Source organism: Uranotaenia lowii, chromosome 2, assembly GCF_029784155.1.
Source record: "Uranotaenia lowii strain MFRU-FL chromosome 2, ASM2978415v1, whole genome shotgun sequence".
NCBI classification, from domain to species: domain Eukaryota; kingdom Metazoa; phylum Arthropoda; class Insecta; order Diptera; family Culicidae; genus Uranotaenia; species Uranotaenia lowii.
In genome coordinates, this window is record NC_073692.1 from 315,701,820 (window position 1) to 315,717,917 (window position 16,098).

Genomic DNA, 16,098 nt, shown 5'->3' on the forward strand with positions numbered 1-16,098 from the left:
GATTAAAGGCTGAAGCCTAGGATCGAATAAATAAATAATCAAATAAGAGCAGTTTTTGGAAAATGTTCCAACTTTAACCCTTATCAACTCTTGAGTGTCAATTTTCCGTTATTCAACGTCTTAAAAAATTATCCGAGAAAACATGCTTCGGGAAAAAGATTGAAGACCATCTACGGAATGCTTAAAAAAATTTACTTAGTGTCCAAGAAAGCTGAAGTAATGTTAAACCGTACTTTTCAATCAAATAACCGTCAAAATTGTTCAAGTGAAAACTTAATTTTAAGTGCTTTGAAATCTGAAAAATTGCAATTTGACAAAAAGTAGGAAAAATGCTGTCTGTGTGTGTTTTTTTTTAAATTTGAAGACGCGTAGAAGTTACAAATAACGTCATCTTTCCAATCCTTTTTTTTTTTTAATTAATCTGATGTGATTTAAACAATTTTGACGGTTATTTGAATGGAAAGTACGGTTTTTACATAGATTTTTTGCATTTTTTGTGGTCATGATCCTAAAAAAATAAAAAAAAAAACCTATCATTGTGCGCATCCTATAGCCTCTAACTTCAGCTTTCTTCGACTCTAAATGGAACTTTTTTGAGCAATCGGTAGCTGATCTACAGTCTTTTCCGGAGCATGTTTAGACTTAACGGAAAACTGAAGTAATGAACCTGAATATTGTCTGAAATACATATTTGAGTAACATTACGAGATTTCCAAAGCTACAAATTTTGTGTAAATCGATTGAAAAACGAGAGTTTTATATTGGTTTTAGTCAGGAGAGTCAAATTTACACTCCAAGGACTTTGACGAGTCAACTTTTCGGGGACGAATAAGGTTTAAGCTAAGTTCAAGTCACATAACATTTCAAAATTCACACTAATTACTTCGCCGATAAAGCTTTTAGAAGCCTGGGCCTACTATTCCGCATGAAGAAAGACTTCAAGGATATCTACTGTTTAAAGAGTCTCCATTCTAGTTTAGTTCATTCTGTCCTTGAATACGCCTCTGCTGTCTGGTCTGGTTCTCTTATTACCAAAACGGTTCCGAGCAATCCAACGGCGTTTTTTGCCCCATATATCAAAACAATGTTACAACATTCTGGTGAAATTTGAATTTCACCAATGAATTTTTACTTACTCTTTTTCCGCACATTGAAGCAAGAATCGGTAATGGTAGACAGGGCAATCGGTTCCTCCGTTATGAACAGCACTCGATCCCGGCTCACCTTAGCAAACAACAAAATATCACTAAATAACAACGTCCAGTACGGTTTCACCGACCGGCCCTCAACCCGTGAAAGATCACCACCTGTTGAGAGAGATAGAAATAAAGCAAAAAAGTTTTATAATAATCTATTAAAAGGCTTTGAAAAATATTACCAAAAATCCACTGTCTCCCATGGGAAGCCAACTGAAATGGTTTACACTTGGTGAATACCATCCTGGCTTCCAAATCCTGTAATGTCAAAAGAGGTCGTCCCTCCCCAATTGGTTCCATCAGACCTCCTCCAACGGTTATTTCTCGATAGGCCGCCTGTAAATTGGTTTTGGATTTGTACTCTACACAGTTTCAATATTGAACTTATAAAAATTCTCACCTGCAATTCGTTGATCACACTGTTCAGGTTATTGTGCTCCTCGCTATCGACCCGGCAGTGGGACGCAATCATCTGGACTAGTTTTAAAATTTCCCTAAAATGCTGCAACGGCCGATGAATGAAGGTGGTCAGATCTGGCCTTCTCCGGGGCACCGGCGGTTCCGTAATAAAACGCATAAAATCACAGCTAGTGTTTCTCGATTTGTTGACCTGTGATAGAAGATTAAATTTGGTCATGCCTTATAGCTAAGCTATGTATCTATTAAATAAGTCACTAACCAATACGCAGTCAGCTTTTTTGAGGCCATTGCAGTACTTTTTGTAAGCCGCACACAAGGCCGTACACTTGGACAGATAAACGCGGGAAGCGAAATGGATCTGAGGCTCGGATTCGTCTTGGATGATTTGCTCCAGGATGTCTTCGGATATTCGCGATAGCTGTTTCAAAATCAGAAAAAATATAAATAATAAATCCCTCTATTAAGAATTCGTAAAAAGTACCTCATCGATGTTCTGGAACAGCGTTTTGTGATCGTTGGGGGAGATGAGATCCTTCCGGTCCCGCAGCGGATTTACGAACCGGTCGATGCCGAAGTTGATTGCCGTCACGAAGTGCTGCTCCCGGCTGATGAGCTGATAGAGGAACTTCCGCCGATGGTCGTCCGGCAACTGCTGGAGGATGGACTGAGTGATGAAAGAAGGGTTATGAATCGGAGATTAAAAGGTATGTTGAATAATGGTCGGCAAACTCATCGTGTCAAACAGAAATTGAATAGTATATAGGTCAAGTAGCTAGTTATCAATGCTGTTTCCTTAGAAAAATTGGAAAAATATAGTGAACTAGCTGACCCGGTAAACATCGTTTTACCCGTTACTTAAAAAATCGTTGGAAAATGTTTACAGTTCTTTAACTTCTTCGTGCTCGTGAATCAGTTTCCATGAAAATCGTCTTCAAGCTGTTCGAATTTTGTCTCGTTTCTGGTTGATTTTGTATAGGAACCCCTTTCCATAAAAAGTAATGATCTTGAAACTATTATACAAACCATCTCTGGCTCGTAAAACCCTCGGATATCAAATTTCATTTCATTTCGACCGACCATGCATGCGTGATGGTGTTACAAAGAAAACGCCTCCATTTTGTATAGGAGCCCCTCTTCCTTAAAAAGTAATGATCTTCAAACTATTATACAAACCATCTCTGACCCGAAAAACCCTCGGATACCAAATTTCATTTAATTCCGACCGACCATGCAAGCGTGATGGTGTTACAAAGAAAACGCCTCCATTTTTTTATATATAAGATTATTGAACTTTTGCTGAAAAACTTATCATTTTTTTCATCATTTTGAAAGGTTGTCACTTGCTCGAACGGCAGCATGCGACATGGTTTTGTCACGCACCCTTGGAAATGGTATTATCCCCCAAAACTGGATAAAATGTTAAAGTAAGATAAGCTAGGTTTATTGTACAACAGAATACTAAACAACAGATTCAACAGAACATGAACAACGATGCCAATTGTAGTCAAGAGTCAATTGGACAGGAGCTTGCGGTCCAAGCTTAGTAATCCAGACCCATGCAAACCAACCACCCTACTTCCATCACTGAAACACGATACAATCTGTTCTACAGAAGGGATAAACAAGCACCTATGACACCGACAAATCCATCCCTGATCTAGGCACTTACGATAGCTGATCTAATCTCACTAATACAGCATCCAACGTTGAAGATGACTAACTTAACAAAACGAATGGTAATCATGCAAAGCATCACCAGTTGAAGGTTCAACATTAAGGAGACCACTAGCTACCCGAACCAAAGCTGTCTCACTTTCATCTGAATCTATATCTAGATCTATATCAAAATCTATATCTAAAAGTTTGTTTAAAGTCACTTAGAGAATAAAGTGCACGACGGGCTGATAAGCAAGCGGTTCGAATTGTATCAGGTTGTTAGTGAAAGTTAGAAACTTGTATACTTGCTAACTCACTACTTCTTATCAACCCACAGCCGATATGGAGTATTTGTTCGCCTCGACATTCGGCGTAATGACGGGCTAATTCAAATAAGCTGCTAGGAGTCAGAGAGATCGGTAAGATGTGGTAATCAGTGCGAATTGAATATCAATTAATGCTTAGATGGGACTTCTATCTCTCAGTGGTGCAGTGCGGCTTATAAATGGAGTTTCGGCCATCGCAAACTCTGAGGTGGTGATTACAAGAAAGGAGACACAGTGAGCGATCCCCACTTGCCCCATTGGGGCTTGAGCTAGGGACTGCCTGTGTCTCAACCATACGATGGCCAACGCAGATGGACCAAAACCAGTCGAGGCTAAACAAACGCTGTGGAAAGCATCCGGATGCAGGACTTCAAGCTGTTCGCCGAGGGATACACTAGCACACACTACACTGACACTCACACAAATTTAAGGTAAGGTAGTTATAAGAGCGGGTGGGAAATTTGGGAAAAATCGGGGAAATTTTTTAGTAAATATAAGTTTTAAAAGCTATTTCTCTGAATTTATTATTTTGTGATGCTGAAGCATTGTATTCATCTTTTGGGACGCGGGTAGATGATCGTTTTAATCTTTGAAGTTGAATCGCGAACCTGTCCATGAAGCCGAAGACGGGTCAGTGTCCCTTCCGGCAGGACTTTCTTTTTGAATAATATTTTGTCCTCTGGCTGAGTATTTTTGGCCGGTTTACAAGGTCTCCAATTCTAAATTTTTAATCACAAATATTTGTTTCAATATGGTGATCGTTGGAAAATAATATAAATTTCTGAATGCCTAAGTTCAGTGCAATGTTAGTACCTATATTATTTTAAGAAATACTTTTCAAAAATTTTGCTATGGGTCCCGTTAGCACACAAAGATGATTTTTTTTTCCAACTGAATGAATTAAAATAACAACTTAGCACGAATGAAGGATCAAGTATCCTTGAATAAAAGATCATGTCTGCTTTAACACCTAAATGTCCAACGTCCAGAAATAGTCAGTCCTCAAAATTCAAAGAGCTAAAAATTGCCAACCACTGATCTGAATTTCTAAAATCTTAACCTTGTTGAATTACTTGAAGTATCTTATTGAAGGTTGTAGAACTCTATTTCACCAAATTGTCCGACCGTTAAAAATAAAAATAATTTTTAACGGTCGGACTTTTTGATGAATATCACCAGAAAATGATATTGGCTAGATTTCTAAAGAAGTTTGTCATCAAATATATTTCAGCTAAATATCCTTAAAGCAAGTTCAGCTCATTAGCTTCCAAATCAGCTTACCAGATAAACAATACGTTGTATGATAACATAGATACGCGTGAAATAAAAGTGCATGTTTTAGATGATTGATGCCAAACTTTTGGTCGTTACACCATACTACGGGGTGATCCCGAACTTTTGGACGATGACTTAAGTAGCTGTTTTATATACTTTCAGTACATTGCCAATTTTTTGTACAAAACATAACAAATGTATTTTAATAAGTATGAACAAAGGATTCGAATACAGCTCGAATTTTAAAATTTTATAATCAAATTTTAAATCACCCCACATGTCAATCCTTTAAGCTGAATTTAAGTCATATTAACTCAAGATTATCATTTTGTCAAATAAGTATAAAGTAAATTTTGCTCACGATCTATTGAATGAGATTAAAAGAAATCCAATACGCAGTAAGATGGCTGAGATATGGCCGATTAAAATTTTGAAGTTTTTAAGAGAGTGATTCCAAACTTTTGGCCGGAGTGTGTGACGCACACGGAACAGTTCCTGACATTCGGCAACACTGCAGCTTTGTCGGGCTAACAACACCCTGCCGGACTACCAACTGTGACAGCACAGCTGTCATCTTTCAGCGGCCGATCAAATGGGAAACCACGTGGAATCATCCTCTTTTCCTTGTGGACCGTCGACCAGGTTGGACGCATTTGGACGATTCCTCTCCAGTGACGAGCAGCCACACAGAGTGTATATCTTTACTGAGTTGTATTTTGAAATTAATGAAAAGTTTGATGCACGAGAGAATTTCTCAAAGTGTTCAACATGTTTTATCACCTGATCAGCATAGTTTTGTAAAAAAAACGAACAACTATTTGTAACATGATGTGTAAATAAAATAGAGAAACGACAACAGTCTACATAGATTTCACAAAAGAGTTCGATAGAGTACCACATTAACTGTTAGTAGAGAAATTGAAAAAGATGGGTCTTCCTAGTTAGCTCACAAAATGGATAAGATCGTACTTAGTGAATAGAACAGTTTACGTTAAAACAGGCACCGTTGTGTCCAAAGCTTTACAGATATCCTCAGGTGTGCCCCAAGGAAGTTATCTCGGCCCCTTATTGTTTGTTCTTTTTATTAACGACTTATGCTCTCTGATACACTCAACGAAACTGCTATACGCTGACGACCTGAAAATTTTTCAGAACGATGACCTGTCCGTTAGACTATTGTGTACTGCAAAATTATATCGACACTTTGTTGAAATGGTGCAACACAAACGGAATGCAAGCAAATGCAGGGAAATGCAATACTGTATCATTTACTAGAGCACGAAATCCAATCTTACTCGACTATAGAATGGATCAAACTACGCTTCAACGGAAGAGCGAGATAAAGGATCTAGGAGTCGTTTTTGACTCTAAGCTGAAGTTCACAACGCACATTGGAGCAATCACAACAAAGGCGTTTGCTACACTAGGATTGATACGTCGTAATACGAAGATTTTACGGATATCTTTTGTTTGAAAACGCTGTTCAACTCTCTTGTCTGGATCGTGTTGAAATACCTACTGTGTTCTAGTCTGGTCCTCTTACCATGACGTCCATGCTAATCGCATCGAGCGAGTCCAGAGATGCTTTTTACGTTACTCACTTCGAACGCTACGTTGGAACGGTCCTGTCAACTTACCGCCATACGTGCAGGCGGTGCAGGCTTATTGGACTGCCGACTCTCGCTGAAAGAAGAATTCTTCTTCAACGTTTGTTTATTTATGATCTCCTGACGAGTAACATAGATAGCATGTTGGTTGGTCGAAAAATTACAGATCAGTGCCCCGTCTAGAACATTATGTCATTACCATTTCTCCTAAGAATCCCAACTCATCGTACACAATATAGTGTAGAAATCATAAGTCAATGAAAAACGGTAGTAGAATTAAATTGAATGTTACAACCGAAATTCATTACGTGTTATTAGATTACCGAACACACACATTTAAATATCCGCGATTAAGCGAGAGCGAGAGCAAGAAACGTTGGATCTCTAGAAAGTGATATGAACAGACAGCAAGAAATGATATCGGATGTTTATTGAAATTCGGAAAATTGGATTTCTTAAAAAAAAGTAATCAAGCGAAGTGAAAAAGCGCGAAAGAAAGTCTCGACATTTAGCTGTAATAACCCTCTGGAAAATTCTCGTCGGCATTTTAATAATGTTAACCACCTTTTCGACTTTAATTTAAGTAAGTGTTCTTTTAGATTAAGGATAAGTTAATAAGTACACATCTTTGCGACATAGTCGAAAGTGAATGATAAATAATAATTACAATATAATCTTTTAATTTTTAACTAGTTATAGCTTAACAATTTGAAAAATGTAGGAGAATCGAGGGTAAACAGCCATAACACCCACCATTTTACGATGTGTGCGGTGGTTCAAATAGCCTTCATCCGATTTATCGTGAAAAAACTGACACAAGATGGGTCTTTTTTGGTTCAAAAATTCCAAGTCCGAACATGCTTTTTCTGAAGTAGGTATAAAAAGTGGAAGAGAATTGAGGTTTAAATAGCCGTAACTCCGTTTTCCAATGCGATTGGTGGCTCAAATAGCCTGCATTCGATTCCTGGGAAAACCACACTAAAGCTAAGTGCATTTAGAAATGGTACTGTTACAAATTTCAACGTTATTCTTGGTATCTCCCATCGGCCAGCGCACACCTCTTTCAGTCATGATATTGATCAGTTTTTTCAACTTATACTTCGTCTAATCTCTATTTCAGGCGGCTGCATCGTCCTCTTTGCTACTTTTCGGTCCAATACATCTCTTTTCAAAGAAACTGGAGGCAATTCAATGCATACAGCTGTTCCGAAATTAACAAAACTTGTTTATTTTTCTGCCACCTTAAAGCCTTTTCAATTGAATTTCTGCTGGCAAAATCTGATAATAACGAAGTAAAACTATCATGGGCTTGAACTTAATGTATAATCGGATAGTATAGGTGAGTATAGATCGTAGGTTGCGTATACATACCAAATTACTCCTTTTAGGCTTTTAAAACCAGCGTAAACCAAAGCTTTTGTTTTGAAAATGGTTGTTTTTTCACAGGAGCAGAGCCTTGGCAAATCATTCTATTTTATACAAAACAACCAGCATAAACATACTGTAATATGCTAGCGACCTTGCCATGAGCAGACATGTTATAGGATTCAAACGTTGAAATTATTTTGAAATAGGGGTTTTCATAAGTTTTGTCGTCCATTAAAAACCTTCTGTCTTATAGCCTCGGTACCGGCTATACAGCTTACAAGAACTGGAACTAGCAAAAAATTGTTGTATGAGGTTAGGTTTGGATGACTCATAACTAGGCAACAGTCTCAGCTTATCGTTTTTTTTTACATTTCAGCGATCTACACTTGGTTTTTCTCTAGATCAAAATTGAAAATTCTCGTATGAGACTTGACTTCCCTGATGACCCTCATCCGTAGTTGCCGATCATGTGCTTCACTTTAATGCTTGATTCGAACTTTGTGGACATTTTGGATAGTGTTTGCATACTTTTTCACCACTCACACACAGTAATTCTTTTAATAATATAATCAACGGTTTCGTCAGCTATCAATTTCATAATGATGGATTTTGAAGGAAACTGTGCAAAATATTTTTTTCTATTTCTCTTGCATCTTAAATATCTCAAAAACGCGTAAATTTAAAATTTTGGAAAAATTTTGTCCGATAGTACATTTTAGAGGCAGAGGAATTGTTGCCAAATAGACTTGGATGAGTTTTGATAGCAAGTGTTTATTGTAGCTTCAAACTAAAATTAATAGAATTATTATTTAGATGGTGATTACAAGTTTGTAGGTTATGAGACTTATCTATGTTCATTTCAGTCCAATTAATGCCGATTTGTTATTTGACAACTAGCTATTGCTTTTCGCGGTAGATGAAGACCTGCGTATGAATTTTATTAGTAAACACCACGTAACGTAAATTATTTATCAAATTTACTTATTAGCGGAGACTAAGTATCTGAAATCGGAGTCGGAATCCAACGTGTATGATGCAGATCAAGTACCTTCACAACCTTTCAATAAAGTCAGTAATAAGAATTCACAAAATAGATAGTTCAGTTTTAGCTACCTGTGTATAAAACAGGCTGATAACTTTAAGAAGGAATGTAAAACTATAGCAATTCTAGCTTTCTATAAGAGCGGAAGTTCTTAGGTTAATTTTCGACTAAATTGCTCGTGTCAACTGTCAGATGAACTGTCTCTTCACGCCAGTGTCGCCAATGTTGCTGGTTGTTCGGCGACAGGAATGCTTTCAGAAAATGTCCGATCACTCGTAAATGAGCTATCAGCAAAAGAAAGTGTCCCATTTCTAAACGAACCAGGCTTTAGATAGGTCTCATTTGCTCCAAAATCTTCCAGTCAAAACAAGCATTTTTTAAACAACATTAAAAATGTTAGAAAATTGGGGGTGAAACGACCATTACTAGAATTTCCGAAGCGTGCGGTGGCTGAAGTAGCCTTTCATTTGATTCCTAGGAAAAAATCGCACAAGAAAGGTCTCACTTGGTCAGATAAGTCCAAACATGCGTTTTTCTGAATTTATTGAAAAATGTAGGGGAATATAGGGTAAAAACAGCCACAATCCGATGCGTGCGGTGGTCCAAATAGTCGTCTGAACTATATTGAATATGTAGGGGAATTGAAGGTAAAATAGCTATAACTCTATTTTCTGATGCGTGCGGTGGTCAATTAGCCTTCATTCGATTTCTTGAAAAAAAAAATCTCATAATATATGGCTATGATCATTTAGAATCCGTGCAGTTACAAACGTGTGTTTTAAAAACTATTCATTTGATCGTAAAACTTTCCATGGACAAAATGAAGGTTTTAACACGTTTTAAAATGACATTTAAAGTAAAATATAAAAAAATATATTTTTCAATGATTTCAAGAAATTCTTTTACTTTTTCATAAAATCTCTGTTTTATCTTTGCACACTTTTTTAAGTCATGTATTGATCTATTATTTTTACCACAGAAGCAAAACCTTTGCAAAAAAGTTATATTTTACACAAACTCACCTGGAAAAAGCAATTGGAATCTGGTTGAAACCTTTTCATGAATAAGCATCTCGAAGAATTTGATCCCTTAAATCCGGTTTTAACATAAATTTCTTTGTCCATCAGAACACATCTGTCACATTGCGTAAAAATCGGTTGCACAGATTGCGATCTATTGAACTGCTCACTATTGGTTATAAACATGGTGTCTACTAGTTAGGCATCACTTTTTGGCCGCTGGAAATGGATTTATTGCATTATTTAAGGGGTCTGCATTCAGTTATCACCAATAACCATAGACTTTTTACCATATTTAAGATCAAGGGTTCCACTCTGATGCTTGGTTTGAACTTCGTGTGGATCCTAATGTGACTCCTTATACTTCTTAACCATTTGGAACAAAAAAAAATCAGAAAAAATCAACAGTTCATGACTCATTAGTTTTCAAGTCGACAATGAAGAATTTGTGCAAAATTATTTTTTCCATGTCTTTTTGCATCGTAAATATCTCAAACACAGGTTTTTTTTTAATCTGTCAAAAATAGATAAGATAGTCCTTTTCATAACCAACAAAACGCTGCTACTAAATGATCATAGCTCTAGGTGTCATTTGATTAATAATTTTCAAGTCTGAATTTATTTTTCCAAAATTAGTTGAAAAATATAGGGAAATCGAAGGTAAAATCAGCCATAACTCCATTTTCCGAAGCGTGTGTTGGCTTGAGCAGTCTTTATTCGATTCCTCGAAAAAAAAAAATACACAAGATAAGTCTGGTTTGGTTTAAAATTTGATAGTCCAAATTAGTGTTTTTTTTGGGATTGTTTTCTAAATGTAGGGGGATTAGGGGTTAAAAAGGGACTGAACTTATGTCCAATCAATTTTCCGGACATTTTCCTTAGAGAAAAGTTTATTTTCAAAGATTTGGTTCGTGTAGGAGGGTAAATATAAATTTTTTCTCGGTTTATAAACTTTTTTTCCCAATTGTGCGTTGTTTTTTTTCTCTCGGGTCAATTGAAAGTACTCTACCGGCCAACAGTTTGGAATAACCTCTTCAAGAAATTGATATTTATTCCGGCCTAATTATACCGTTTATCAATCAAAAGTTTTAAGGTTTATATAGTACATAAAATTGGCGTATTTATAAAAATTATTTGAAGTCTCCAATTTTTCTATCTAAGTCAATTTGATGTCCTTGATTTGACGTTATTTATAATTATCTAACAAAATTCGAATTAAACACAAATTTAAATTTAAAAAGTGTTCGGCCCAATATGATCATGAATCAAGAGCCTGTTATATTTAATTGAAAATATTTAATAAAGGGAAAAAATGAGGTTTCACCTTACCCGAAAAAGAGCTAACTTGTAACAAATTTGGTTTTCAATGAAAAATCTAATAAAAACGTAAGAAAAATTGTAGTTTTTGATAAATTTGCGATTCCATAAAGGCCATAACGTATAAAAACAGCAATTGTAGATAGTATTTATTTTGTTTAAAATAAATTTGGATTTTTGAAAAAGTTTCTCGGCGATTTCAGTCTCAAAAAACCATAAAACGATGTTATTTTATTTTATGATTTTTTTAGACTGAAATTGCCGAGATACTTTTTCAACATTACTGGATCAGTCGATAGGAAATTTAAATATTTAAATTTGGATTTTTTTTTCTTCCTATAAACAAATTCTAATTCTAATTTTATTTATTTTGAGAGGATTTCATCCATCGCCTCATTCGTCCTCTCTGTCTATAAACAATTTACTAGCTGTTATCTTGAATAAAAATGTTTGGACGAAGGAACTTTTAATGTTAACAATTGCGTAAGGAAATAATCATATTTCAGCATATGAATACGAGATTTTTTAGGTTTTATTTTAATTTACTACGATATAACGATATTACGCTTTATACGATATAACATCACAAATATATCAAAAACTATAAATTTCATTATATTTTTTTTTTATTAAAAACAAAGTTTGTTGCAAATCTCCCCTTTTTCTTAGTAGGTTACAAATCGCATGTTTTTTTTGTAGACATTAGTTTTCTAGAAGCCATTGAATTTGAAAAGAAATTCCTCAGTTGACGGTTTTTTATAATCCTTAAGAAATGAAGCTTTCAGCTGCAAGTCCTTCTCGATCAGTTGCGAGTCGCACACAACATTGCACACAAGTCAATTGGATATTTGTCTAATAGGAAAGTAAATTCTGATGGGAAATCTACAAAAGTGGAAAACTAATTGCACACGAATCTGATACGAATGAGAATAAAAGTGAGAATTTCATACAGCTCCGATTTAAGCATAGAAATGGATTTCGAAACCAAATGAAGCAGAGCTCGATAACATAAACTTGACATGAAAATTTGATAACAAAAACTTTTCCTTAATTTTTTAATTTTAATTTTAATCAAAAGTGTCCAATTTTTTTATGTGAACTTGTATAGAAATTATAATTATTTATTTGTTTTGTAAAAACCAGTTACAAAAGCTGCTCTCTTGAAAAAAAATTGAATTTGAACTAAATTTTTTAAGTCTCCAAATTAACGGTTTAAGAGCTATAACAGTGTTTAAAAAATTTATCTCATTTCGTATACTATCAAAACTGTTAGAAAATAGTTTATTTTATAAGGGATCAAGGGATCCACAAATCTGACTTAATGTAGGAACTATCATGTGAATAATAAACCGAATGGAAATGGAATTCCCAAAATACTAAACACGACTCACTTTATTGTAAAAATATATGCCACCCTTCTTTGGGGGTGTGCCCACAGTGAAACTGATAAAACCGATCCACCCCAAATTTAAGCACTCCCAAAATCATCAGCTGTCTCTGGATGGTTGATAAAGAAGAGGAGAACTGGGTGGGTAAAAGAACTGGTGGTAGTTGGAAAATATAATGAAAACGAGCTGCCATTTGTCGTGTTGGATGAATGAAATATCCGGAAGGAAGAGAGAGAAAAAATAAATCTGTTTAATGAACATGTCAATTGTGAAGTGCTGAAAGGAAGGACAGGTGATTTGAGCGAATGATTGAATTGTTTGACGATGTAATAGAATGATTACGACGTGAATCAGCAGAGGATTGAAACCAACTGAAGTAGTTACCGAAAGCCAAATATGAAAAATTGAATAAATTGTTAAAGATCGAAAACCAAGCTTCAAATTATTTTCAATACGATTTGAAAATTTGAAATTAGTTGAGTTTCCCAGAGAAAGTGGTTTGAAAGCCGCAACCACAGAAAAGGAAGCAGGCCATGAAGCGAACAAACCAACCGACCAATGTTAGTATTTTCCGATATTTTCACGCGTGATTGGATTAGTTTGATTTGTTGACAGCTCTCAGTGTTCAGTTTTTATGAACTTGTAGTTTTCGTTGTGCTCGAACAAAAAACATATGTTTCAATTTGTTTGTTTCGCCTTTCAAAGCCTGCGAAAAAGAGAAAAAGAACACAATATAAGTTAATCAGAATTCTATTTTCCCTGATGAACAATTTGGTTTTCGTCATGGACATTCTACTACACATCAACTTTTGAGTGTAACTAATATGATTAACGCTAGCAAATCTGAGGGTTATTCAACTGGTGTTGCTCTTCTTGATATTGAAAAAGCTTTTGACAGTGTTTGGCACAAAGGTTTAGTAGCTAAATTAGCTCGATTTGATTTTCCTGTATATCTCACCAAAATTATTCAAAATTATTTGACTAGCCGAACTTTGCAAGTAAGCTATCAAAATTCATGCTCTGAAAGAATACCCATTAGAGCTGGTGTCCCTCAGGGTAGTATACTTGGGCCTATTTTATACAATATTTTTACTTCTGATCTTCCTGATGTCCCAGAAGGAAAAGGTAGAAGATTATTTGCTGATGATACTTTGCTTTCAGCCAAAGGTCGAAATTTACGAGTGGTACGCAGTAGATTGCAACAAAATTTAAATTCCTTTTTGAATTACTTGAAAATGTGGAAAATTTCTCCTAACGCTTCCAAAACTCAACTTATTTTATTTCCCCATAAGCCAAGAGCAAATTTTTTAAAACCTAATGAAAATCATTCCATAACTTTTAATGGGGTTTCTTTAGAATGGTCTGATCACGTGAAGTACTTGGGACTCACACTTGATCGGAATCTTTCTTTTAAGAATCACATTGAAGATATTCAATCTAAATGTAATAAATACACTAAATCTCTTTATTCTCTCATCAACAGGAAATCCAGGTTGTGTCTGCGAAATAAGATGTTAATCTACAAACAGGTATTCCGACCAGCGATAATGTATGCAGTTCCGATTTGGTCTAGCTGCTGCGCGACGAGGAAGAAAGCCATCCAGAGGATTCAGAACAAGGTTCTGAAAATGATTTTGCGGCTTCCACCTTGGCACAGCACCGAAGATCTTCATCGGATTGCGGGCATTGAATCGATCGAAGAGATGGCCAACAAAATCATCTCCAACTTCAGAGGCAAATCGATGCAGTCTTCCATCGCAGAGATTCGTTCTCTCTATAATTAGTTTTAATTTAGGATAGTTTTAGTTTTTAGTAGTAAGTTTAAAATATTTTTTGACATTACAGGATGTTCTCCTACATAAAAATACTTGATTGCACTCAGCAAAATTAATTCAAATAAATAAATTATAGTGATTAATAAACTATAGGGCTCTGGACAGTTCATCATTGAACTGAACACCTAATTTAATGTAATAATGTAATAAAAATGTAATGATGAATTGGTACAAATAAAGACATATTTAAAAAAAAAAAAAAAAAAAAACACAATATAAGTGAAAAAAAGAAAATTGTGAAATCGATACTTTGCCTGACGATAGTAAACTGGTTAATTTTGTTGCTGTAGTAAAGTGATGTCTGAATTTGAATGCCTCTGATAGATTCCGTCAGCAGTAGTGGAAGTGAGTAAAAAAAGTAAGTAAGAAGTTGCAAACAAGGCATAACGATATTGATTTATGTTCAATTATTATATAGGGGAGTAGAAAAACATTCACTTCTAATTTCGGCAGTCACTTGTGTCTATCATCAAATATTGGCTAATGGGTGCAGGCTTAAAGTCAGCAGAAGGTCTTATTTTTAAATAAACTAAGACTGTTTCATGAGAAACGCCCCTTTTTTTGGTAACTCTTAAGGGATTTTGAGACATTATTTTGGATGTCATTGTGGCGAATATTGTAAATAGATGAATAAAAATTAGCTTTATTCGCAAATTTTTGTAACTCCAAAATTTTTGAGGGTGGCAATTAGAAAAATGAAATCAATAAAAACTTATAATTATTGTTGTTTTTTTTATGGATGGTAGAAATTTACATTTAATTTGGTATGAAAAATCATCACAAAACTGCTTCTATAAAATGGGGATATGTCATTTGATGATTCATATTATTCTAAACGTGAAATGATTTCCTAAACATAAATTTGAAAATAAAAAGTGTATATCTTCAAATAAAGTGAAAGAGATAAAGATGTAAATTGTTTGAGAAAAACTAAAGGAAGAGTGAAACAAGAATGATAATCAAACTAACAAGAAAAAACTAATATTTTTGTCTATAGAATCAGTTTATTGAAAAATGAGATACGGCGATGCAAAGCTGTAATCTAGATGTTATCTTTTCTAAGTAAGCTATTTTTCTACGGAAAATCCGGGAAAGTGATAAAATTTTTTATCGGACTTCATCATACTTATACATTGTTGGCTAGATTTATTTTTGACAACTCCAAAGATCAAAGAAACTCAAATACAGTAAAGCTGTCAGAAGTTATAAATAATTTAAAAATAAAATTGTTTTCCAAAACTTTTTGCATTCGGAACCCTCTTACAGATAAATTTAACTTATTTTGAAATTTTATGAATCAAGAGTAAATTACCTATACAATAAATCAGATATTATAAAAATAGGTTAACATTTGCGGCCAGAGGAAGGCTTACAAACTCTAGGTCAAATTTTCCCGAAACGGATATTTGCGAACAGTTTTGAAGGGTTAAAGAGTAAAGAGTTTAAAAAAATTTAAAAGTAAAAAGTATGAAAACTATTGAAATACAAATTAAAGCCAACAGAGTTGAAAACAAGTGTACAGCAAGCAAATGAATCATTTAAAGCAAAGAGTAATAATAATAATAATATTTATTAATGACTCTTTAACTTCATAAGTCATTCAGGTCAGAAAGCAAAGAGTAGTAAGCAAAAAAAATGAGTAAAACAAA

At 34.8% G+C, this 16,098-nt stretch overlaps 1 protein-coding gene across 3 annotated transcripts in view; it reads right to left on the bottom strand.

Moving 5' to 3' along the window:
- The window catches only part of LOC129746143 (uncharacterized), a 123,421-nt gene that overhangs the window by 64,385 nt on the left and 42,938 nt on the right, over window positions 1-16,098 (bottom strand). For all 3 annotated transcript variants that reach the window (XM_055739645.1, XM_055739644.1, XM_055739646.1), the window contains exons 6-10: window positions 2,098-2,280; window positions 1,876-2,034; window positions 1,597-1,806; window positions 1,379-1,532; window positions 1,137-1,307 (exon numbers count right to left, since the gene is read on the bottom strand). In XM_055739645.1, the coding sequence (XP_055595620.1) occupies window positions 1,137-1,307; window positions 1,379-1,532; window positions 1,597-1,806; window positions 1,876-2,034; window positions 2,098-2,280 (877 nt within the window). The remainder of the gene's footprint in view (window positions 1-1,136; window positions 1,308-1,378; window positions 1,533-1,596; window positions 1,807-1,875; window positions 2,035-2,097; window positions 2,281-16,098) is intronic.